General features: G+C 53.1%; 1 protein-coding gene across 5 annotated transcripts in view; it reads left to right on the top strand.

The window, feature by feature from the left end:
• The window catches only part of SLC66A2 (solute carrier family 66 member 2), a 41,506-nt gene extending 18,775 nt beyond the window's left edge, over positions 1-22,731 (top strand). For 3 of the 5 annotated variants that reach the window (XM_031441697.2, XM_031441698.2, XM_064480466.1), the window contains 2 exons: positions 7,685-7,901; positions 20,306-22,088. In XM_031441697.2, coding sequence (XP_031297557.1) covers positions 7,685-7,901; positions 20,306-20,513 — 425 coding nt within the window. In that variant the 3' untranslated portion in view covers positions 20,514-22,088. Of the gene's footprint in view, positions 1-7,684; positions 7,902-20,305; positions 22,089-22,501 lie in introns of those variants that run through there. The other 2 variants (XM_064480467.1, XM_064480469.1) reach the window with 2 other exon arrangements.
• Positions 22,732-23,774: the final 1,043 nt, after the last annotated feature.

Raw genomic sequence — 23,774 nt, 5'->3', positions numbered from 1 at the left:
GGGCTTTCTCAGATGGCCCTGCACTCCTATGGAGGTTGAGCCCAGGACGTGGGTGTGGGAGGTCAGGGCTGTGTCCCTGGACTGAGTAGGCACTTCAGAATCAGATGAATAGGTGAATGAGACAGAAGTGGGTTTAAGAGCTGGGTTTTGGGGGGGAGGGTATAGCTCAGAGATACAACGTGAGCTTAGCATGCTTGAGGTCCTGGGTTCAATCCCCAGTATCTTCATTAAAAACGTAATTTAAAAAAAAGGGGAGGGGGCTGGGTTTCAGTTGGAACCAGGGTTTTGAAGTGATGAGGTTAGTTTTGTTTTCATGGAGGGTTGATTTTTAAGCATTTGTGTGGGGGGGGGCAACAACAGAGTTAAGGTGGGACATACAACACAGTTCATTTTGAACTATTGAGGATGTGTCTGACTCACAACTTACAATATCCGTTTCCTAGCAACTGGGATGCTCCCTGCTTCCCCACCATCCTGGTGGGTTAGCTGGTGGTCCCACCAGTTTTCTCAGTAGTTAGGGTCCCTCAGAATCACCCTCATGTTTGGGTGTCTTCAAGCCCCTCCAGTCAGGAGCAGGTCCTGTGTATGGGTCCAGACTGGTGGTTCCCCAGGGCGGCTGGTCCTCCAGGCTGTACCTGGCAGGGTCTTTCCCGCTTGTGATTAACACTTGCTTCTGGGGCGGCACTTGGAAAGGACACATAGATCCCCTTCCTCCTCGAACTCTCCTGACTTTAAGGACTGCAGAAAGGCCCCCCCCACTTCATTCAGTGAACAAACTCGTGTCTGGTCAGCCCCTGTGTCCTGCTGATGGGCTGGCCATCATTTCTGGGGTGCCTCCTTACTTTCTGTCACTGGATGTACCCAGTGCATCTGGCGTGGCCTCTGTCTGGACCCTCTGAGGGGAGGGGAGTGATTGTGAGTTGGGGTAGAACAGGACGGGCTGACCGGGTTGGGGGACAGGCCAGGCCTGGCCTCACTGGGCTTGGATTTGTTCACCAGAAACTGGTAGTGATGCAGGTCCCTGCAGGGCTTGGTGGGACCTAGGGAGTGCGGACCTTCTCATCACAGTGGGGCCTAGCTGCAGCCGGCAGAGCCCAGCCATGGTGGGAGAGGCAGGCGTGGCACCAGCACATGGTCAGTGTTCTTAAACAGAGCTGAGGGTGGGTGCGCAGTGTGTGCTGGGCACTGGTTTCAGTTTTTTATATGAAGTTGCTCGTTTAATTCCAACATTGGGCTCTGCGGAGGGTCCCCTGATTTTTCCCTGTTTTACAGATGAGGAAACTGAGGCACAGAGAGGTTGGGTAGACAAGCAGGAGGCCACAGAGCAGCAGGTGGCAGGCTGTGCTTTACCCACCACCCTCAGGGAGCCCTGCACCCTCCAATGGGGCGGGTTGGTTGACTTTTCTCTGAAGCTACATACAGCCCAGGGCTGTCAGGGTGGCACGGTGTGGTGGGGCAGATAAGCCTGGACTGGGCTGGCCTTGGCCTGGGCCACATCAAAGCTCTGTCTCGAGGAAATGCAGCGCCAGCCAGAATTTGAGCCTCGTGGGTAATTTTAAATTTCCTAAGTAGCACATTAGAAAGGTAAAAAGAAATGGGCAAAATTAATGTTAACAATACACTTTTTACCAAAACTTTATCACTTCAGCGTGTAACACTGTATCAACTACTAATAGGATATTTTCTGTTCTTTTCTTCTCATCGAGGCTTTGGAATCAGGTGTGTGTTCTGCACTCAGGGCACAGTGTGCCCCAGCCTCGCTCAGGGCCGCACTAGCCCAGGCGGAGCTGCCGCCCCCGCGGGAGAGCAGCTGTCAGCATGGTCAGAGTGGGGTCTGGTGTTTGGGAGCGCTGTTTTTCCTCTAGTTCCAAGTGGCTGAAGCTTCCCCTGGCTGTGGCTTTGGAAAGAGGTGTTTCTGTTCGCAGGCTCCGGCTGCAGGTGAGCGTCTGCTGGCCTTTTCTGTGGTCTCGTGCTCTCTCCGCCTGGGTGTGGTCCCTTTATGTTGCCGCTGTCCCTCGGCACAGACCCTCCAGGGCTCTCTTGCTGCTGTAGCTGAGTTGCCCAACCAGGAGGTTTACAAGTTTTCAGTCACCTGTCTCTCCCTTGGTTTAAAAATACAGGAGAAGAAAATGGAGGTCCTTTGCTCTTGCTGTCACCCTGGAAGGGGTGAGTTATTTGGTGGCCCTGTCCCCCTGGAGGGTCTGATGTGACATCTCCCCAGATCACTGCGGACGGTCCTCCCGGCCCATCACTCTGGCCTTTCCGGGTTCCCTCTTCCCTCCCTTGCACTTGAACTTGTATCTCCGAGAAGTGAGCTTGAATTACTTCCTGCCGCGGGGCTCACCATCAGGAGTTCCCTATTTTACAGATGAGGATGGTACCGTGGCTCGTGGGGTCTTGTGAGAACAGGGGCCATCCGGAGGGTGGTCTCGCCCCTGGAGGTGGGTGCATGCAGGGTGCCTGTGGCTGTTCGTGTTCTCGCCGTGGGGCTCACGCCGCTCTTCTACCCGGGCAGGACCGCTAGGGCCTTGCGGTCCTCAATCGCTTGTCCCCGGGAGCGGAGCCGGCGGGCCGGCCACACGGGGGCGTGCGTGGGCCACCAGGTCCTGGGTGAGTGTAAATTGCAGGCGCGGGAACCGAGGCGCAGACCCACCTGCGTGTAACGGGGTCTCGGCCTTAATGGGGGAGCCGGCCGCCACCCCCTGCCGGACTGGGTTTTCTCCGTCTCCGGCCGCGGGGCGGGTCTGGTGCTGGCCCTGACATCCTGACGGAGTGGCCTTGTCCCGGCGGCCCACAAGGCCTCGCATCCTCCGCCGGAGGCTGTGGGGCTGGTGTTCCGCAGGCCTCCTGGGTCTGCAGCCTCAGCTCTGGCCCTGCTCTGCGCCAGGCGCAGGCACCCAGAGGGCCCCGGCTTCCGGGGTGGGGGCGCACTCACACTCGCAGAAAGCCTCCCTTCTCTTTGAAACAGGACCTCGCGATTTCAGACAACAAAGAAGCTATTATACAGAGATTGGTGAGGGGTTTGTACATTTTAAAAGACCAACTGCAGGAGGTATGACTTACATACAACAAAGTGCCGCCCCCCACCCCCGCAGTGGGAATGCATTCTAGGACGGTCCCTAGGGGCGCTGGTGGGGGGGTCCCCGTGCCCACCAGTCCCAGGAGGGTACTCCATGGGGCCTCCATTCCCGCCTGGGCAGGGCCCCAGTGCAGGCCAGAGTGGAGACCCTGGCAGGGCCCAGCCCAGGACATGGCTGGAGGATACCTGTGGCTGTACCTGGGGCACCCATCTGCTGTTACTGGTTTTCTCTAAGAGCGTCAGGGCTGTTCCTCTGACTCGTCTGCAGATGAAGGACTGGGATCCGAGGTTCTGGGGGTCTTGGGGAGCTCGTGCTCTGAGGCTGGGGGCTGATCTTGGGTCAGAGGGCCAGATGCTGAGGGCATGCACTGGGTGCTGCTGCATCTGTCCCACAGTCTCCTGCCTCAGACGTGGGGCCCGAGGTGGCCCGGTCAGGGTACAGAGGCTGTTCAGGCCCTACCATCAGCAAGAAGGGACCAAGAGACCTCAGCCCAGGGTGAGGGTCTCATGGGCAGAAATGGAACTGCATTCATAGTTTGCCCTTCCTGAGCTGGGCCTCCACCCGGCCTCCCCCCACCCCTCACTTCTGTCATGACTTTGAAGCCCCCTGAGGCCTGAGGGGGGCCACTCTGTCCTCTCCTGCCCACACCTATGCGCCCTCTCCATAGCCTGTGTATCCAGGGCCCTCATGGATCCCCGGGCTTGGCTGCTGCTTGCTGACCCCACATGCAGATCTGGGAACTGGGTCAAAGAGTGGGACATGCGCCAGGAGGGTGGACGGAGGGCCTGTCCCCCGGCTGCGTGCTCACTCCTCGGGCCCCTCTGAACCCCCCTGCTGCAGGCAGCTCCATGTAACGTCAGCAGCTTTACTGAGGCGTGGCCAGCACACGGGGAGCATGCTTAAGGGTGCGATTTTGGTAGGCTGTGACATGTATACAACCATGGAGCCTTCACCCAAATTAAGACAGTAAACATGCCCATCAGCCCCAAGTTTCCTCTTTGTAACCCCTCCCCCGCCCCAACCACTAATCTGCGTTCTGCACATTCATTTGCATTTTCTAGAACTTGATGTGAGTGGAATCATACAGTGTGTACCCTGTTTTGTCTGGTTTCTTTCGCTCGGCATAGTTACTTTGAGTTTTCCAGGCTGTAGAGCGTTCATTCCTTCTTATTGTTGAGTTACATGATTGTACTGCGATTTTTCTGTTTATTCACTGGTTGATAGATTTGGGTCATTTCCAGCTTTGGGCTGTTACAGGTAAAACTGCTGTGAATGAACCCTGGGTGCCGGTCTTTATATGAACATGTACTTTCTTTTCTCTTGGGTATATACCTAGGAGTGGACTGGCTGGACCACATGGTAAGTGTGTGTTTAACTGTTTAAGAAACTGTCGCCCTGTCTCCCAAAGTGCCCTGCCATCCTGCGACCCACCAGCCGCGTGTGACTTCCAGTTGCTTTGCATCCTCATCAGTACTTTGTATGGACCTTTTTTTTTTTTTTTTAATTTTTAGCCCTTGGAGTAGGTTTGTGGCGGCATCTCACTGCAGTTTTCATTTGCGTTTCACTGACGATGCCCCTTTTCATGCACTTGTTTGCCATTCGTACATCTTCACTGCTGAAGTGTCCAATCTTCTGTCCATTTAAGAATTGTTTGTATTGAGTTTTTGAGTTTTTCTTTTGGATGCAGGGTCTTTCCTCAGACACAGAGCTTGCACGGTTTTCTCCCAGTCTGTGGTTTGTCTTTTTGTTCTTTTGATGGTACCTTCTGACAAGCAGAAGTTCCACATTTTTATGAAGTCCAGTGTATCAGTTTGTTCTTTAATGGATTATGCTTTTGGTGTCATATCTAAGGCATCTTTGTCTAACCCAAGGTCACAAAGGTTTTTTTCCTGGTAGTTTTGTAGTTTTAGGCTTTACATCAGGTGGGTCTGAGAGTCCATTTTGGGTTAGTTTTTGTTTATGGTGTGAGGTATGGATCCAACTTCATTGTTTTTGCATATGGATGTCCAAAGACTTTCTTTTTTCCCACTAAATCACCTCTGCATCTTTGTTGAAAATCAGCTGTCTGTGCTTGGGGGATCCGTTTCTGGACTCTATTCTGTTACATTGATTTATTGCTCTATTCCTCTGCCAATAGCACACTGTCCTGATTACTGTAGCTTGGTAGTAAGTCTTGGAATCAGGTAGTTAGCGTTAGTCCCCCAGCTTTGTTCTTTGTCTACATCCTTTGCATTTCTTTCTGAATTTTAGGGTAATTTTGTCAGTTTCTACAAAAAGCATGCTAGGATTTTGACTGGGATTATTGTGAATCTGTGGATTAATTTGGGAAGAATTGATGTCTTTGTGATTGTGTCGAAAGTGTTAACACGGCAAGCCTGGGACTGCTGTCCTTAGAAAGGCCCACTTGCCAAGCTGGCCCCTGGCTGATGTCTAGGAACTTGGCTTTTGGGACACTTCCCACCATTCCCAGAACTGATGGCAGTTACTCTGTGCCTCAGCCGTTTGAATATCTGCTTTCCTTCTGGAAGTCTGGAATTTTGGTGTGTGTCAGGCAGGGGTGTCAACATGACCAGCCTCCAGTAAAGGCTCTGGGTGCTGAGTTCTTGGTGAGCCTCTGGTCGCAGCCCGTTGCTGGAGGAATCAAGGCCATCCCGAGGGAGCCCCCGGGGGAGGCTCCTGGAAGCTCACAGCTGGTATCCCCTGGACACCATCGCCGTGGAAACACCGCTGCATGAGGCGGTGATTGTTTCACGTTGGGGCTGAGCTCCCATGAGACCCCAGGCGAGAGCATTTTCAGGAGGTTTCCTGAGGTGCCTGAGCGCCTTCACTTGGTCCTCAGTGGTGACTGTGGCTGTGGCTGTGGCTCTGGTGAGCGGCCCAAATCACCACTGTCACTGCCACCACAATAACAGATCTTCAGGTGGCTGGACTGTCAAGCGGTGACTTGACAGCTGTGGTGCCTGAGCTCAGTTCAGAACCTGGACTCCAACTCACATGGTCGAAGTTTATAGACTGAACACTCGGGAGTCTGCTCGTTACTGAAGGTCATCACAGTGAGTCACGGTAAAAAGATACGTGTCTCTCAGTTCTTGAAATGAATTGCTTGCATCTCATCCTTCGAGGGGGCAGTTTCCTGGGTGTCAGATCCTCTCAGCTGGCACAAACAGTGACGTGGGGCCTGCTGGCCTGCGGGGTCTCCACGCCAGTCCCAGGGGTGGAAGTGCTGGAGGTAGGGAAATGTGAGGTCCTTGCTTTGAGAAGGACTCCTTTACTGATGTGTCTTTGAGGCTGTACTTCTGCCACTAACGAGTTTAACTACATGAAATTCAGTTTTGTGGGTTTTGTGTGTGAACACAGGTCAGTTTGGTTTCCCTTTCTCACTGGTGGTCCTTTACAGACTTAGTACCATCGGGTGTTTGGGCAAATGTCCACCACAGAACTGCAGCCCAGCGTGCTCCCAGGAGGCCGGCCTCCTCTCGATTTGGCCTCGCGTTTTGGTTTCTCTCGTTCTTCCTGAGAGCCCGCGCTGGGAGCGCGGGGGTCGGGGGGGGCTTGACGGGGCATCTGCTCTCCCGGTGACCTGACCCTCAGCACGCACCGTGCCTGGCAGTTTGTGTGGGCGATTTGCTTGGCTATGATGACTCCGCAGAACCTGCCTGTGACACATCGAGGTGTGACCAGCAGACACGGCCTAAGATGTACATACAACATATTTACAATATATAATGTTATGATTTAATACACATATATATTGCAAAATGATGACCACGATAAAATTAGTTAATACCTGCATCTCCTCAAATAATTACCTTTTTAAAAATTGTGGTGATAACATTTGAAATCTCCTCTTAACAACTTTTAAGTACATAATACAGTGTTATTAACTGTGGTCACCATGCTGTACACGAGGTTCCCAGGACTTGCTAGTCTTTTCCTGACGGGGTGCCCTGGCTCTGGACCCTGCCGCCTGCGGGCCGGGTCAGGCTGGGCACATCACACCCTTTCCACGCTCCCCTGGATTTATCCCTGTTCCCTGACATTCCCTGCAGCCACCGCTGTGCCAGGACCCCCGGGTTCCTCGGCCGGAGCCCACGAGGCTCTGTGGTTTGCTAATTTGCGTGAGTGCGTGAATTCGATTTCTGCAGGACGCGTCTGCCCCGCAAGTGGCAAGGTCAGGTCGCTGGGCGTGGGTGATCCTGTGCACTTCACCGGCTGTTGCTCCAGGCTGAGTCCTTGAGGGGGTTTCTGAGATAAACTCACGTAACCACAAGAACCAGCTTACAAGACAAGTACTGTGATTCCTCTGTTAGGCCTGAAGAGATGCAGGCATGAGGTTAAGCCACCCACAGTTGCGGAGGGAAGGAGTGGGGTTCTAGCCCAGGAGAGAGGTCCCGGAGGCTCTGGAACAGTCCGGCACCGCCCTAACTGTCCATACTACTTGAGGTGGAATTGAAGAATGTTAGCATTTTTGTGTGGGTAATATCCGTGTCAAGGCTCCCTTAGAAATGCCTTGACGGAGGCAGATGGAGCCCACGGTTCACGTCCTGCTCCCCACACCATCCTTGGCCTGCACCCCAGTCACGTCTCTCTCCCTCTTGCCCTAGACTTCGACCCGCACCACTTCTGGCACTGGAGCAGCTTCGGGGACTACGTGCAGTGCGTCCTGGCCTTCACTGGGGTGGCAGGCTACGTCACGTACCTGTCCATCGACTCGGCCCTGTTTGTGGAGACCCTGGGCTTCCTGGCCGTGCTGACCGAGGCCATGCTGGGCCTGCCGCAGCTCTACCGCAACCAGCGCCTCCGCTCCACCGAAGGCATGAGGTAGGCGGCCGCTTTCCCCGGGCCTGCAGCATCTGCTGCTCACTCTCAGTCGTGTTTGGAAAACTGCCAGTTAAAGAGCAGTTTAGGGTTAAACACACTGGTCTTTGGCCTCCTGTTGCGCGAGCAGACCTGTTTGTGGCTGAAGGTGGGGCAGCTGAGACCCTCGTGAAGCTCCCACGGCGGGAGGCCAGGTCCACGGGCGTCTCCGAAGGCAGGATGTTCGAGCCCTTGATGCAGGAAATGGCACAACAGCTTCCTCCCCTCAGCGCAGGTCTCAGGCACTCCCTGCTGAAGCAAAACAGCTTCATTTACAGTCTCATCAAACTGTAGAAAATGCTTAGGAATTAACTGAACCAAGTTGGTGAAAGGCCTGTACAATGAAAACTGCATGAGCGGCCACCTCACACCCACCTGGATGGCGACTATCAGGAAAAAGAAACCAGCAAGTGTTGGTGCGGATGTGGGAAAAGTGGAACGTTCTTATTCCATCGGTGGGAATGCAAAACGGTACAGCTGCTGTGGAAAACAGTATGGCGTTTCCTCACAAAGTACCAGCGATGGGATCACAGTGTGACCCAGCAAGTCTACTTCTGGGCTCGCACTGCACGGAACCGGAAGCGGGGTCTTGAACAGACTTTGTGCCTCTGTGTTCATGGCGGCGTGCTGGCAGTAGATGAAATGTGGAAGTGGCCCAAGGGTCCTTCAACGGGTGAGATAAGCAAAGCGTAGTCTGTACATACAGCGGCAAGTGCTTCAGCGTTAACGAGGAAGGAAGTTCTGACCCCCGCTACAGCACCGGTGAGCCTGGAGGACACTGTGCTCAGCGAAGTAAGCCCGTCACAGAAAGGACAAGCACTGTGCGATTCCACTCACATGAGGTGCTGAGAGTCATCAGATCACAGAGACAGGAGTAGAACGGTGATGCCGGGGTGGGGGGGGCAGGAGGGTGGGGAGTTATTGTCTGACGGGTGCAGAGTGATCCAGTTTCACAAGGTGAAGGGGTTCTGGGGGTGGATGGTGGTGACTGCTGCACAACAGTGTGAATGTGTTTAATGCCACCGAAAATGGTTACGATGGTAAATTTTCTGTTGCATATTTTGCCACAATGAAAAGATTAGAACTTCCTGGAAAAAGGCATAATACAGGGAGAGCCCACGGACCGCTACCCTGTTCGCACAGTGGTAACGCTCGGCAGAGCCGCAGCACAGCCTCACGGCCAGGGGGCCGACACTGAGCTGGTGCAGACACAGAGAGCATCGTCCCAGCAGCACCCCCTCTGCATCCCTCCCAGGCGCCCCAGAGCTGACTGGGCAATCCACCTCCGTGCTCGGGCCCTGTGAGGAGTGGCGTCTGAATGGGGTCGCACAGTGTGTATTGCCTGTCTTCACTCAGCATACCTCTCCGGAGACTCAGGGTTGCTGCTGTACCCAGGTCCGTCCGCGGTCCTTCATGTGGGGGTGTGCATGATCTGTCAGCCTCTCACCTGTTGGAGGACATCTGGGTTATTTCCAGGTTCCTGCTATTACAAAAATGCTTCTGTAAACATTCATGCCCAGGTATCTGTGTTAACATAAATTTTCTTTCTCTTGGATAAATGCCCAGAATGCAATTGTTGGATTGTGTGGTAGTTTCGCATTCAGTCTTCAGAGAAATTGCCAGACTATTTCCAGGGTGGCTGAACCATGTTACCTTCCCACTAGCAGTCTCTGCACTTTCTGGCTGGCACTTGATGTACTGTTTTTCATGTAGACAGGTTGTCATGATATCACGTTGTGATTGTAACTGGTATTTCCCTGATGGCTAATGATGCTGAGCGTTTTTCATTTGCATATTTGCTGTCTGTATGTCTGTATTGGTAAACGTCTCTTCACGTCTTCTGCCCATTTTTCTAATTGGATTTTTTTAAACTGTTAACTTTTTATAGTTTTTGTTTTAAAAAGTATATTCTAGATACTGGTGTTTTGTTGTACATGTGGTTTGCGGGTACTTTGTCCTAGTATGTGTATCATCTTTTCATACTCTTAACAGGATCTTTGATAGAGCAAATTTTAAAAATGTTGATGAAGTCCAGTTTACCAGCTTTACCTTTTATGTATCAGGATTTTGGTGTCACGCCTAAGTACCTGTGGCCTAACCCTAGACCCTGAAGACTTTGTCCTCTGTCTTCTGAATGTTTCATTGTTCTGCATTTTACATTTAAACCGTGATCCATTTGAGTTAATTATCTTCTAAGACATGAGACTTGGGTTGAAAGTTTTTTCACCTTTGTCAACAGTCAGTTGGGCACATCTGTGTGGATCTGCTTCTGGGTTCTCTTCTGCCCACTGACTGACGTGTCTGCCCCGCCACTGACGCGTCTAGTACTGCAGGTACACGAGTCTCGGAACTGGGTGAGCTGATTCCTCCCACTGTCTTTTTTTGAAACCACTTTTGCTATTCTAATTCTTTTTCTTTTCCATATACATTTTAGAATAATCTTGTCTATACCACCAAAAATCTTGCTGAGATTTTGGTTGAAATTTTATTAAACATGTATATCAATTTAAGAAGTGACATCTTTACTCTGTTGTGTGTTTTAATCCATCAGTGTGGTACATCTCTCCATTTACTTAGATCTTCCTTGATTTCTGTCATCAACCTTTTGCAGTTTTCAGGATACAAGTCTAGTACATGTTTTATTAAATTTACACCAAAGTATTTCATTTACTTCTTTTATTTTTTAATTTTTAAATTGAAATATAGTTAATTTACAACACTGTGTTAGATCCAAGTGTACAGCAAAGTGATTCACTTGTATATATATATATATTTTCGGATTATTTTCCACTATGTGTTATTACAAGATATTAAATACAGTTCCCTGTGCTGTACAGTAACCCCTCATTGCTTATTTTATGTATAGTAGCTTATATCTGTTAATCCCATGCTCCCAATTTATCCCTTCCTTTTTCCCTTTCCCCTAAGTTTGTTTTCTTATGACTGTGAGTCTGTTTCTGTCTTGCATATGGATTCATTTGTATTAGCTTTTAGATTCCACTGGATTAATTTCATATGTTTATCTTGTATCCAACAACCTTGTTCAACTCATTAGTTCCAGGAATTTTCTTATAGATCCTCTGAATTTTCTACATGAACAGTCATGTAAGAATAGGGATGGTCTTAATTCTTCCTTTCTGATCTGCCTGTCCTTTATTTGCTTCTCTTGTCTTGTTGCACTAACTAGAACCTCCAGCACTGCACTGAATAATTGTAGTGACAGTGGATCGCTGCTTGTTCCTGACCGGTGAGGGCACTGAAGGCTTCACCACTAGATGTAACGTTAGGTGTAGAAAGTTCTCTATTCCTGTTTTACTGGAAGTTTTCACAGTGAATGAGTTTTGAATATTGTCAAATGCTTTATCTGCACTGATTGACATGACTGTGTGATTTTTTTTTAAGCCACTGGTGATTCCATTGATGATTTTCAAGTATTGTACCAGTCTTGCATTATTGAAATAAACCACACTTTGTCGTGGTGTTTAAATTTATTTGTATGTATTTCTGAATCTGCTTGCTAATATTTTGAGGATTTTTGTGCCTGTATTCATGAGGGCATTGGTCTGTAGTTTCCTTTCTTTCTTTTTTCTTTTTCTTTTTGTACTACTTTGGTTTTGGTTTTAAGGAAATGACTAGCTTCATGAAGTGAATTGTCAAGTCTTCCTATTTTCTGGAAGAGATAGGACAGAATTTGTATTGACTCTTTTTAAAGCATTACTGGAATCTCTAATGAAACCATCTAGGCCTGAACATTTCTTTTTTGGGGGGAGGTTTTAAATTATGGATTCAATTTCCTTAATGGTTTCAGGATTCTTCTCATTTTCGGATTCCTGCTGGGTGAGCTGTGATAGCTTAGGTCTTTGAAGAGCCGGCAGGGTTAGCAGGCTGCCGGATTCCAGTGTGTGGCGGTGTCCGTGGTGCTCCGGTGCTCGCTCGTGTCTTTCCAATGTCTGCAGGGGCTGCAGGGGCTGCAGCCACTTCCTCTGTTGATGACTTGTATATTTTCTCTTCCTAGAAGTTTGTCAGTTTTACTGATCTTTTTGAAGAATCAGCTCTTTGTTTTGTTGACTTTTCTGTTTAAATTTCATTGGTATTTGGTCCTATCTTTATTTAGATTATTGATGTAAAACTTTTTCTTTCTTGGAATGTAAACACTTAGTTATAATTTTGCTTCAATCAACATAACGCACAAAACTGAAGAGGAAATGGAAAGTCCGTTGTATTTATTTTTGCTTATGATGATCCTTCTTCCCTCCCACTATTCCAGGACTCCTTTCGTTTATCTGTTTATCCCTGTTTTGAGAAACTCCTTTAAGCAGCCTTGAGGAGTGTGTCAGGTGGCGGCAGGCGCTGCTCCTGTGCTCCACCTGAGAGCGTCTTGGCAGCCCTTTCACCTGAGGCGTGTTTTTGCTGGTGTGGGATCCTGGGCTGACTGCTCTTCTTTTAGTGCTTGGAGAATCCTGTGCCACTTCCTTCCAGCCTCCGTGGTTCCTGAGACACCCACTGTCCTTCTAATTGTCTTTCCTGATAAATAAGATTCATTCCGCTCTACCTGCTTTTGAGATTTTTTTTGTGTTTAGTTTTTAGGAGTTTCACTGTGGTGTGTGTCTTCATATGGATTTATCCTATTTGGGATTCACTCAGCTTCCTGAATCTCTAGGGTTACACTTCTTGCTAATGTGGGGGCGTTTTCAGCCCAAGTTTCTTTGACTACTTTCCCAGTCCTGCCCTCTCCCCTCTTCTAGGTCTTTGATGATATGAATGTGAGATTGTTTGCTGTGGTTCTTTTGTTGTGATCATTTCTTATTTTTTGTTTTGTTATGTTTTCTTATGAGCATTTCTTAGCCAATTCATTAACTTTTGGTTAATGAATTTGATGTTTGTATTTTTCAATATAATAAAATTTACATTTGGTTCTTTATATGTTTTGCTTCTCTTGTGAAGCTTTCTGTTTCTTTGCTGAGGCTGTCTATTTTTTCATTTGTTTCAGATATGTTCATAATTGCTCACTGAAGCGCCTTTAAAGTGGCTATTCTTAATCTTTGGTTTTTCGCACATCACTGTCATCTCAGTTTTGGCATCTAAACATTGTCTTTTTTTCATTCCATTTGAGATCTTCCTGGTTCTTGGTACAAGTGATTTTCAGCTGAAACCTAGACATTTCCGTGTTACGAGACCCTGGATCTTATTTAAACCTTTGGATTTAGCTGATTTTCCTGACCCTACTCTGGTAGAGGGATTGGGGTGCCTGGCAGGGGTAAGAGTCTAGGGTCCCCCTCTCCTTTGCTGTCACCAATGGTGGCAGGGCTGTCGTTTCTTCTGTTTTGTTTGTCTGCAGTAGAGCAATTATTGTCTCAAAGTTGCCTGTTTTCCCAAGCTGCCCTGTCCTGGTCTTTCGCAGAGAGAGAGCAGCCGTTCTTGGGGCCTTTGGTCCTGCCTGTTGGCATTTCCTGCTCCTTCAGCTCCAAGTCTGTGACTCATGTGGCCTCCTCTCCACCTTTGAGAGTCTTCATGTGTTTATTTGTAACATCTAGGGCTGTTCGTTGTACTTTGTGGGAGGGGTGGGAAGAGTTCTGCCATTCCGAGATGTTGAAGTTTGTGTCTCACCTTGTTCTAACTGACCCTTTGTCTCTGTGAATGAGACTCTGACTGCAGCTGTCTTAGACTGACCTTCTGATCCTTCTTTTATTTGACCGCTGTCCCCATGTACCTCCAGAAACATCCTTGCCATCTGACAGCAATACATACTGGTGTTTTCATTTGTCTGTCTTGTCTACTTGATGCAGGCCTTGAAGGCAAGAACTGTGTCCCATTTGTTTCTCTCACTAACATCTAATGGAGTGTTCAGAAAATTACAGCAGTTTAGTAAATATTTATTGAATGAGCTAGTGAAGGAATGAAATAGTTGATTCTCTAAATCACTTTTGGAAAATAGGAGAACACGTGAGGCAGGGTTCATGACTGTAGGAAGTTACCGGCGTGGGCACCGGGCTGACGGTGCTGATTCCTGGAGAATTTGTGCACAAAGCAGAAGTGGCAGAAGGCCCCTCGGGGCTGCAGGGACTCATCCAGTAGAGGTGGTGTCGGGAAGGTCAATGTGCTCTGCACAAGGGCCACGGTGGTGCGGCCAGTCCCTCTGCTCCACTTCCTGACCCAGAAGATTGTCGCCCGATGACACAAAATGCAGGAGGCCTGGCTCTCAGAGTGTTTGACTTGAAAAGGGTTTGGGGGCCACACACAGCAACTGAATCTTGACTTCAGGGCATAAAGGATGCTTGTGGTCGTCACCCTCAGTGACCAGAGGTCCTTCTCCTCCCACGCCCCTTCCCCTGACACCATCCACCTGCCTGCTCAATGTGTACTGGGTGCAAGGAGGCTGAAGCAGAAGGAGGAGCCCCCCCTCCCCAGGGAAGTCAGGTAGAGAAGGAGTTTGCAGTTGGTGCTGCGAGGAGTTTCGGCTGGAAGGCCCAGCAGGTGTTGGGGGGCCCAGCTTGGCAGGGACGAGACCTGCACCACATGAGCTGTCAGATTGCGAGATGGGCCTCGAGCCAGCGGAGGGAAGGCCAGTCTCTGTCACAGATGTGGGTCGCTAATTCAATCAGCTTTGAGCACAGGCCAGGTTAAGACTGTGTTCTTCCTCCTTAAGAAGGCTAACCTAATAACAGGCCACTGGCATCCCAGAGAACCGGCTATGGGGAGACATAATTAGGTTAGGTGCCTGTTCAACGTTGCTGTCCTGTCAGATGAGCTGCAGGACAGCCCGGCAGGCTTGCGGGGATGGCTGAGCCCATGGCCTGAGGTCCTGCCCTCTGCATGTGGGGGACCCAGAGGTGCCATCTGGCTCTGCAGCTGCCTGCACTCCACCTGACGAAGGGAGGGGACGTCCGGGCCCTGCAGGTGAAGGGAGGTGGCAGGAGGGTCACAGGTTCCCCCCTCAGGTGGGCGTTGCAGCACCTGCTCCTGGGAATTGAGCTGGAGTTAATGCAGGAGGTGACCTCACTCTGTGTAAAGGATCAACACTCGTACTGTGTTGTGAGCACAGACTGAGAACTCAGAGGGACTGTAGTGCAGGAGGGGAGCCTGATTATGGTTTTGTTGCCTATAAAACTTTATTCATCTTCAAAGAGGTCTGTGTAAGGGAAACTCCAGAGTGAAGGAGTTTTCCTGTGGAGATGGATTAATACGAAGCACATGCGTGAACCACGCGACCCCCTCCCTCCTCCTGGCAGGGATGGCGGGGACGGCACCCGCTTCTCCCAGCCCAGCTCCCGGGCACCTGCCCGCCGTGTTCCGCTATTGAGCGGTGGTAGCTGGGCCTCAGGGCTCTGCCCCCCCCACAGTTGTTGAAGGTGCAGGTGACCTGACACATGTTGGGGATAGGGTGGGCCTGGGCTGGGGCAGACGTCCGCAGGGCACCGCAGGGTCTTGGGGTAACCAGAGGGTGTGAGGCTCGACCTGGCTTGTTCAGAGCAGCCACTTGCTGCACGAGGGCTCCCGGCACTCAGGGTGGTGTCTGTCTCCTGTGCAGACAGGGCGGAAACAACTTGATTGATACTTGACCTGACTGCAGGGCTCCCCAAACCCGCCTGGAGCCCTCAACATGTGGGGCTTGTTGTGGGGCCCCTGAAGGCTGTCAGATTCCTGTCCCCATGCAAAAGCTGACTGAGGGCCAATGCCAGGTGAGGCATCTGGGCAGCTAAAAATGTTCCTGTGCGTCAGGCAGAGCCCAGCTCTCAGAGATGACCTCACGTCTCCACTTGCCAGGGTCAAGGTGCACCTGTGCGTTCAGGGCCCAGAGGGGCACTGACTCAGGACAGGCTCCCGCTGAACCTCCTACTTCCCCCTCCCGTACCCCAGCCCTTCCTGCCGTGCAAGGGAGTTGCTGTGTGCCCTTGGGTGAATCACCTAACCTCTCTGTGCCTCAGCTTCTCCTCCACCAAAGGGGCTCCATGCAGGCCACCACGTGTTGTTTCGGCATGGGGCCTGGTTGGGCAGTGCTCGGCAAACCAGGCCCAGAGCTGCTCCTGTTCAGGTCTGGTTCAGGTCACATAGCATGTGCTGTCCTCACTGCGGCCACCGGCGCCTGTCCAACCAGGGCTGCATCCGGCCGGCTCTCAGGGGAGCTGGGACTTGAGAGCCCAGTGCCTGTTTCTATTTTTGTTGGTGGGCACAGGCGTGAGCTCAGCGGCTGTGGAATTCCTGTTGGGGTGACTGTCTCACGTGCTCTGGGCCCACCCACTGGATGGAGGGGCATCAGCCACCCCCAACACGGCCTCCTGGGGCTGGGTCTCCCCTGTGGCTCCAGCCTCTGTGTGGCTCCAGCCTCTGGGGGGGCCCCCACCCTTTCCTGGGCAGAGGTGAAGCTGCTCTCCTTGTGTCCACACATGGACCTGATGTGTGGATCCAGCCTGTGAGGAATTGTGAGCGGGCACCCTGGGGGCCCCGGAGGGGGAGGTGCCAGGTGCATCTTGGGGTTCTCAGTCTCTGGAGCACCAGCCTGACCCATGGCTGCATGGAACCTCCCTTGAATCAAGCAATCCCAGCTGTCACCTGTAAGTGTGCAGGCTGGCCCAGTTGCAGACGGGGGAGGGGAGTGCACTCCGCAGAGGAAGCTTTTATCCTGACTTTCCTGCTGGGGACTGGGCTTCGTGTCCTTACCTTCACTCTGATTCCAGCAGAGACACGAAGAGGCTGCAGGTGCTGTCCCGGCTCCTCCTGGAGCGTCTGATGCTGTGACGTGGGCCCAGTCACATGTGACCATTTCCTGCTTTTGTGCCTGGCCTTTTGTGCCCATGTTTGTGAAGAAAGGAGGTGACAAAGGGCCTGGGACAGGAGCCAAGATGGGACACCGGCAGGTGGTAGTGGGGAGGTTGGGGACACAGGGTGGCGATTTTGGGGGTTGGGGACACTGTGAGAAGTAGCTACGGGGAGATTGGGGACACAGTGGGAGGTGGCAGTGGGGAGGTTGGGGACACAGTGGGAGGTGACAGTTGTGTAGGACGGCTCCGTGGTGTCTCCACATGCTCTGTGGCCTGGCCTAGGCATGGAGTCCAACTTGGGAGGGGTTCTGGGCTGCCCCCTGACCCGGCTCCCTGGGCTCCTTAGGGGCTCTTTGTTTTTGGAGGGAGGGTCCTGAGTCTCCTGTTGAATTCGGTGTCTCTGCGGGGCCATGCCTTAGCTCCTAATTCTGTGAGATGTAACTTGACTCATTTGTGACACCTTGGTTTCCTTCCTGTCTCCACGCCTTTTCCAGAAATCGTAATTGCTTGTGGGAGCTGCTTGAGATGCCTGCTCTGTGCGTGTGGGCTTTCCTTTGAGATGGAAGTGACCTGAGCTGAGGGAGGTGGTGAGCAGCCTCGCTCTGGCGCGCCGGCGCCTCTGCAGCTCCAATGGGGGATCAGGCTCTGGTCTTCTGGGCGCGGCAGCCTCCTGGGCACTGGAGCAGGCAGAGGGCAGGGAGGAGGCCAGAGCTGAAGGATGAATGATGTGACCTGTTTTGCTTTTCCACAAAGGCCAGCCTGGACTCGAACGCAGCCTGAAGTCCAGACGGTGCGCCGGGCAGAAAGCTCCAACAGAAGCCCCTCTTGCTGGTCTGGGGAGAGGGAAGGGGGTGTGACGAAACGCCTCACATCTGTCGTCGATGCTCTGGCCTTGCTCACCCGTCGGAGCCCCCAGGCGAGCCCCCGTGCCAGCTCTAGTCTTCGCTGCTGGCGGCAGCAGCAGGGCGGCCGGGCAGGCCCCTGGCTCTGAGGGGTGTGTCCTCCTCTCTCACCAGCGGAAGGATGAACCCGAAGGGGTGGGGACCCCGGTGCTTTTCCCCTCCATCCTCCCTCCATTTGGCCGTGTAGGCAGATCCAGCCACATGCACAGCACGGACACTGAAGCCTTGGCTTTCCAGCCAGAGGACAAGGGAGAAGTGGGCAGGTCCCTGAGAGCACAGAGTTTCAGGGGACTGAAGAGAGGGCATGTGTGGAGAAAGCGGCCTCTAAGTTGTGTATGAAGTGCTGGGCTCACCCCCAAGCTCGGTGTGCATGCATGAGGCCCTGACTGCATCCCAGAGGCTTGGAGAGGGGTGCTGTGGGGTAGACCACCACCCAGTCCCGGGCCAGCCACCCAACACTGCCCATGCATGCAGGTCCAAAATGAGCTGAACTGAACCACGTCCACTGAAAGCCAGCCAGAACCTGCAGCTGGAACTTAACCATGTCAGTTCCCGGCGAGAACACACAAACGACGTTCTCCATAGAGCTGAAGCAAGACGGATCTCCTTACATAAGGTTAAAAGTGTCCAGGATACAAAGCAAAATTATTCAACATGAACAGTTAGGAAAATCTCAACAACTCTCAAAAGAAAAGACAACCAGTGGACAACGAAGACAACCAGCCAAGGTGACATGCGCACTGGAATTACCAGACTGTAAAGTCACCGTTGTAACTGCTCTGAGGAGGAAGAGCAGACACTCTTGAAACCGATGCGAAACTCAGCAAAGGAACAGAAGCTGCAAGAGAAATCAACAAGAAAATTTTAAATTGAAAAATATAATAGCTAAATAAAAAACACATTTCGTGAGTTCAGGAGTGGAGTGGAGACGACAGAGGAAGAGTCAGTGAACTTGAAGACAGATGGATAAAAATCATCCACTTTGAACAATAGGAAAAAATCTGGAAAAAAAAAAAAAAGAGGAATAGACTCAGACAGCACCAAGAGGTCTAGCGTCACCTCATCTGAGGCCACAGGCAGGATGTGGTGCAGGAAACGTAGCTAAAGAAATAATGGCTGAAAACTTCCAGCATCTGAGGCAAGATAAACACAAGATTTAAGAAGCTCAGTGAGTCCCACACATGCATCACATCGCAATCAAGCTGCCAGAAACCGAAGTCAAATGTTGAAAGCAGCCAGAGAGAAAGGGCTGACTAGGATGACTTGGACTTTTAATGAGGAATTCGTCACCAGCTAACTAGAAACAAAAGATCTTTAAACACTGCGTGAGCCAGCAAGACCAGCCAAGTACGCCGCCCTGGGCTGCGCAGTCGGGGAGCCCGGCCCAGAGTCCAGCGGGAGCCTGGCCTTCTGCGCCTCTCCTTCTCCCAGTGAGGACCCCGGGGGTGGGTGGAGGTCAGGAGAAGCGTCCACTTTCTGGCCTGGTTCTGCATGCTCAGTTTGACCCTCCAGCGGGCACCCCTGCACTGACTGGGCAGAGGACACGGCTCCTTGCCCTGGTTTTATAAAGGATGAGAGCTGAACTGGGGCTCAGAGGCCTCCCAGAGCTGAGGCTCTGGAGTGGATGGGGCTCCTCCAGAAGCTCAGGTGCCCGCTGTGCCCGCGGCCCGGACGGCTCCTTGACCCAGTGTCTGCAGCTCCGACCTGCAGTCTGTCCTCTTGGGAGTCCCCTCCTCCCTGCCCCAGACTGGTGTAACTGGCCGTAAGAGGTCAGCCTGCTTGTGCAGCTGGGTCTGATTTACATTTTATGCAGGAAAACATGATGGTGCTAATGCTCATTACCTCGCAGGCCAAGCGTCAGATGCCACGTGTGGGAAGGTGTGTGTGGACATTAGTGATTGGTGACCAGGGTCCCCTCTGTGCCACAGGGACCAAGCTGAGGCTAGGGGGGCAGCGGCACCAGTGACTAGAAACAGACTCACCCTCAGGTTGTTCTGAGTAAGGGGCCTGGGCGGGGCGGGAGTTCCCAAGAGCAGCTGCTTCACTCTGCTTCGCCGGCCGCCCTGGTTTCCTCCTCAGCACCCCAGGTGCGGAGCGGGGAGGGGGCCACCACCTGGGGGCCGAGGGCCGCTGGGCAGGGAGGGGCATGAGGAGGTGATGGTCGTCCCTGCCCTGCCTGAGGCCACCGCGTGTCTCCTGAGGGCACACACCTGGAGGGCCTGCAGCCAGCAAGGACAGAGTGTGTGTGAGGCCATGGTGCTCAGCCCCTGTCCCTGCCCCTTCCCTGCCTTGGAGAGCTGGGGCTCCTCCAGCTGAAGGGCCTTGCTGTCCCTGTGGCCATGCACGCGGTGGCCTCGTGGCAGGGACAGGAGGGTGGGTCTGGCTGCCCTGACCACCTGGTGTGTCCCCTGACCCCTGGTTTACATCCCTGACCCCTGGTTTACGTCCTTGACCCCTGGTTTACATCCCTGACCCCTGGTTTACGTCCTTGACCCCTGGTTTACGTCCCTGACCCCTGGTTTACGTCGCTGACCCCTGGTTTACGTCTTTGACCCCTGGCTTATGTCTCTGACCCCTGGTTTATGTCTTTGACCCCAGCATGTCCCCTGACCCCTGGTTTACATCCTTGACCCCTGGTTTACATCCCTGACCCGTGGTTTATGTTTTTGACCTGGCATGTCGCTGACCCCCGCTTGTGTCTCCGTAGCATCAAGATGGTCCTCATGTGGACTAGTGGCGACACCTTCAAGACGGCGTACTTCCTGCTGAACGGGGCACCCCTGCAGTTCTCAGTGTGCGGCCTGCTGCAGGTGCTGGTGGACCTGGCCATCCTGGGGCAGGCCTACGCGTTCGCCCGCCATCCCCCAAAGCCGGCCCCCCACACGGCGCACCCTGCCAGCGCCAAGGCCCTCTGAGGCAGCCGGGGAGGATGAGGACATGGGACTGCTCGCTGCAGGCACCGGCCCAGCCACCTGTCCTCCCCGCGTGGGGCAGGCAGGCACCGCTGCGCCCTGAGATGGTGTCCTGGCTGTCGGGCTCGCGCTCGGCCTCTGGGCTCCCGGGGGGGCTGGTGGGGGCCCGGGCACTGATGTCTGTGCTTTCTCACCCCAGGACGCGTGCGAGCGGGTTGCACCCCTGGGCTCAAGGTGATGGGAAAGCAAGTCTTCTCGCCCATGTCCATGCAAAGCAGCCCCGGCCCGGAGCCTGGAAGAGGCAGACCCGGGCTCTGCAGGACCAAGGGTGTTGGGAAAACTCGTGTCTCAGCCGCAGTGGACTGGACGTGGCTGGTGGAGCTTAGAAGGCCTGCAGCCCGGGCCCAGGGATCCCTGACTCGGGCCAGACTTGGTGGGGGTGGGGTCGGAGTGAGAAGTGGTGCCCGGAGAAGCCTGCATGCGGTTCCTGCTGTCTCAGAATGGCCTGGGGGTGGGGCCCTGGTGCCCACGGGTGGCCGAGGGTCAGTCATGGCAGGGATGGGGTTTTGTGTGCGCCTGGCCCACGTGGAGAAGTGCTGGAGTATGCTAAAGTTGTCACGTGTGCTCCTGTGTGTGTGGCCAGAGGTGGCCTTTCCAGGGTCACCTTCAGCACAGCTGCCTCACAGGACTGGATCCCGGCTCAGCAGTGGGGCCCAGGGGCCTTGTTGCTACTCTGGGCTCCTCCTGCGAGATGCTGGTGTGGACCCCACTGGGGCGAGGGGCAAGCCCTCATCTGCCAATGGGCCCTGGCCAGAGTGAGTGCTGGGGTGTTGGAACCAGGGCCTGGAGTTCTCCATGAGTCCTGGGGGTGTCGGGGGGATGCAGCAGCCCCTGTGGGCTCCTGGGAAGGCCGGGGGCCCAGGTCTGGGGCTGGGCAGACGCACTGGCCATCCCTGTCATTTTGGGAATTGTGCACCTGCAGCACACAGCCTTAGACGTCCACTTCTAGGACCAGGGGGGCAGTGAGGCAGTGTCCCTGTGCTGTGCGGGGTGTCCCTGCTTCTAATGTGGGTCCCCCCCCAACCCACACACACTCTGAGCTCTCAGGCCTGCACGGGGGCCCTGCCGCCGTCCTCCCGTCTACACAGACCTCATGTCCGCTGCGTCTGGCTGTGGTGCGGCCGCTGTCTGACACTGGCCTCCCCCTTCAGTTACACGAGCATCTCGCCTGCGCAGCAGCCCTGGGCCAGCTCTGGACCCCACAGGGCGAGTGTTCTAGATGCTTCTGTGGGCTTCCCACAGGCAGTGCTTCCCCTTCTGCTGGGCGGAGGGTGGTTCTGCAGTGTCCACGCTGTCTGCGGCCAGCACCAAAGCTCTACCGTCTGCGGTGGCCAGTGGAAAACCTGCATAGCTGTTTCTTCCTCTTGAGTTTTCCTCAAAAACTCCTGAATGTTTGAGGGTCTTGCTCCATTCTCTGGCCTGCAGGATGCTTTGAAAATGTTTACTTTTTATAAATGAAGGGAGATGTCTGTAGCAGTAATTGCCTCCAAATTAAAACCTCACTGGCTTCCACCGTGACTGATGTGCCGCACATGGGAGTACCGGCCGTCTGCAATGTGAATGTCATTGAGTGAACCGCACGCGGACCCAGTGCAGCCTCGAGAGTGGAGGCGGCGTGGGGGCCCGGGACAGAGCAGGGAATCCATCTTGTCCTCATTTCACCCCCCAGGTCTCCGGGGAAGGGCTGGGCCCGCGCCCCATCCCCGCAGTGCAGCTCTGGCCCCGTGGGAGACCACCCTTGGTCAGTGACCACCTTGTGCCAGCACCCTGGTCTCAGCCAAGTCACACAGTTCCCTGGACTGCAGGTGCCTCACAAGGATGGAGAGTGTCTCCTTTAAAGGCCAAGAGGAAAGGAACACTGACAATTCGTATGGCATGTAGGGGTGGAGCCATTTGTGCTGAGCGTTTTTTTTTTTTTTTTTTTCATGTAGAGTACACTGGAGGCAAGATTAAAAAAAAATCAGGAAGTCAAAATATGTGAAAGTGATATATTTTAAAAATTTTGGACGAGTCACCCCAGCCTCTGCACTGGCCCTGGAGCTGACGAAGGTGGTGACGCTGTGGCGTTCCCCAGGCGGCGGGAGCCTGAGTGTGGATCCTGGAGCCCGCGGCTGAATGAAGTGGGGCAGGGGTCCTGCTCTGGGCTGCATTTTTATTTTCGTCTAATGATGTGTTACTGAAATCGGCTACTTTAATTTAAAAATTAATATAGTAAGAATTCAGATAGTAAAAATCAAGATACACAGAGGTGCCTTTTTGGGGAACTCATCTTTGTTCCCGAGAACCTACCTGAAGCCTCTTTCTGTGACTTCACTGATGAGCAGAGAAATGGCCCAGAAAGGGCACCTGTGTTCCTCTTAGGGCTCCCTGGAACTTCATTCAGAGACAGGGCAGGAAGAGCTATTCCACAGGCCCAGCTGTTGCTCCGGCTGAGAGGGCTCTGTACCCTGAGCTCTGGACACAGCCATCCTCTGGGGAAAGGGCAGAAGTTTTTAATAGCCCCCCAAGAAGTGGGATTTCCAGCCCCAAAATACATGAGGGTCACTTTTCCCCCCAAGCCCTACATGCCTTGTTTATTTTTATGGGTCATCCTCTGAGCAAGGACAGCACTTTGGAAAGGGGGCAAAATGGTGGTCCTGGGCTGAGTGACAAAGTCCATTTCATTCAGCTGAGCCTCTGAAAGCTTAGAGTGGATAAGGAGCTGCAAACGGTGCTGTGACCCAGCCCACAGCTGCTCTTGCCGCCGCGGTCCCAGTGTCCACCTGGCTGAGAAGAAACTAGGGGCAGGGGGCGTGGGGGGTGTCCTCTCCCCTGCAATGAGGAACTGTGCCTACTGTGGTGGCATAAAACTTTAGACCCCCCAACATTGACAGTGGAGCATGCTCAGTCCTGGAGCTACCATGTTCAGTCTGAGTGGCCCCCCCAGGACCCCCAAAGCACACGTGGGTTAGCCAGGGTGGGCAGAGGGCCTGTCCAGGCACAAGGAAGAATGTATAGCATGTGCAGAAAGCAGCCCTGAGGGTTAGGGTAAGGGTAAGGATGTGTTTGATTAGGATTAGGGTGAGAGGGTGTTTGGTGGTTCCTGGAATGTCACAGACACAAATCACCCCCCTTAATGGCCTTATTGGCATTTTCAGGCAAACCAGAGACCTCTGGGAGGGACCAGAGTTCTGCATCTTGGGGATGTGGAGCCAGAAGGCTCTT

The sequence above is a fragment of the Camelus dromedarius genome, chromosome 28 (assembly GCF_036321535.1).
Source record: "Camelus dromedarius isolate mCamDro1 chromosome 28, mCamDro1.pat, whole genome shotgun sequence".
Taxonomy (NCBI): domain Eukaryota; kingdom Metazoa; phylum Chordata; class Mammalia; order Artiodactyla; family Camelidae; genus Camelus; species Camelus dromedarius.
This window is presented reverse-complemented; position numbering and strand designations above follow the sequence as displayed.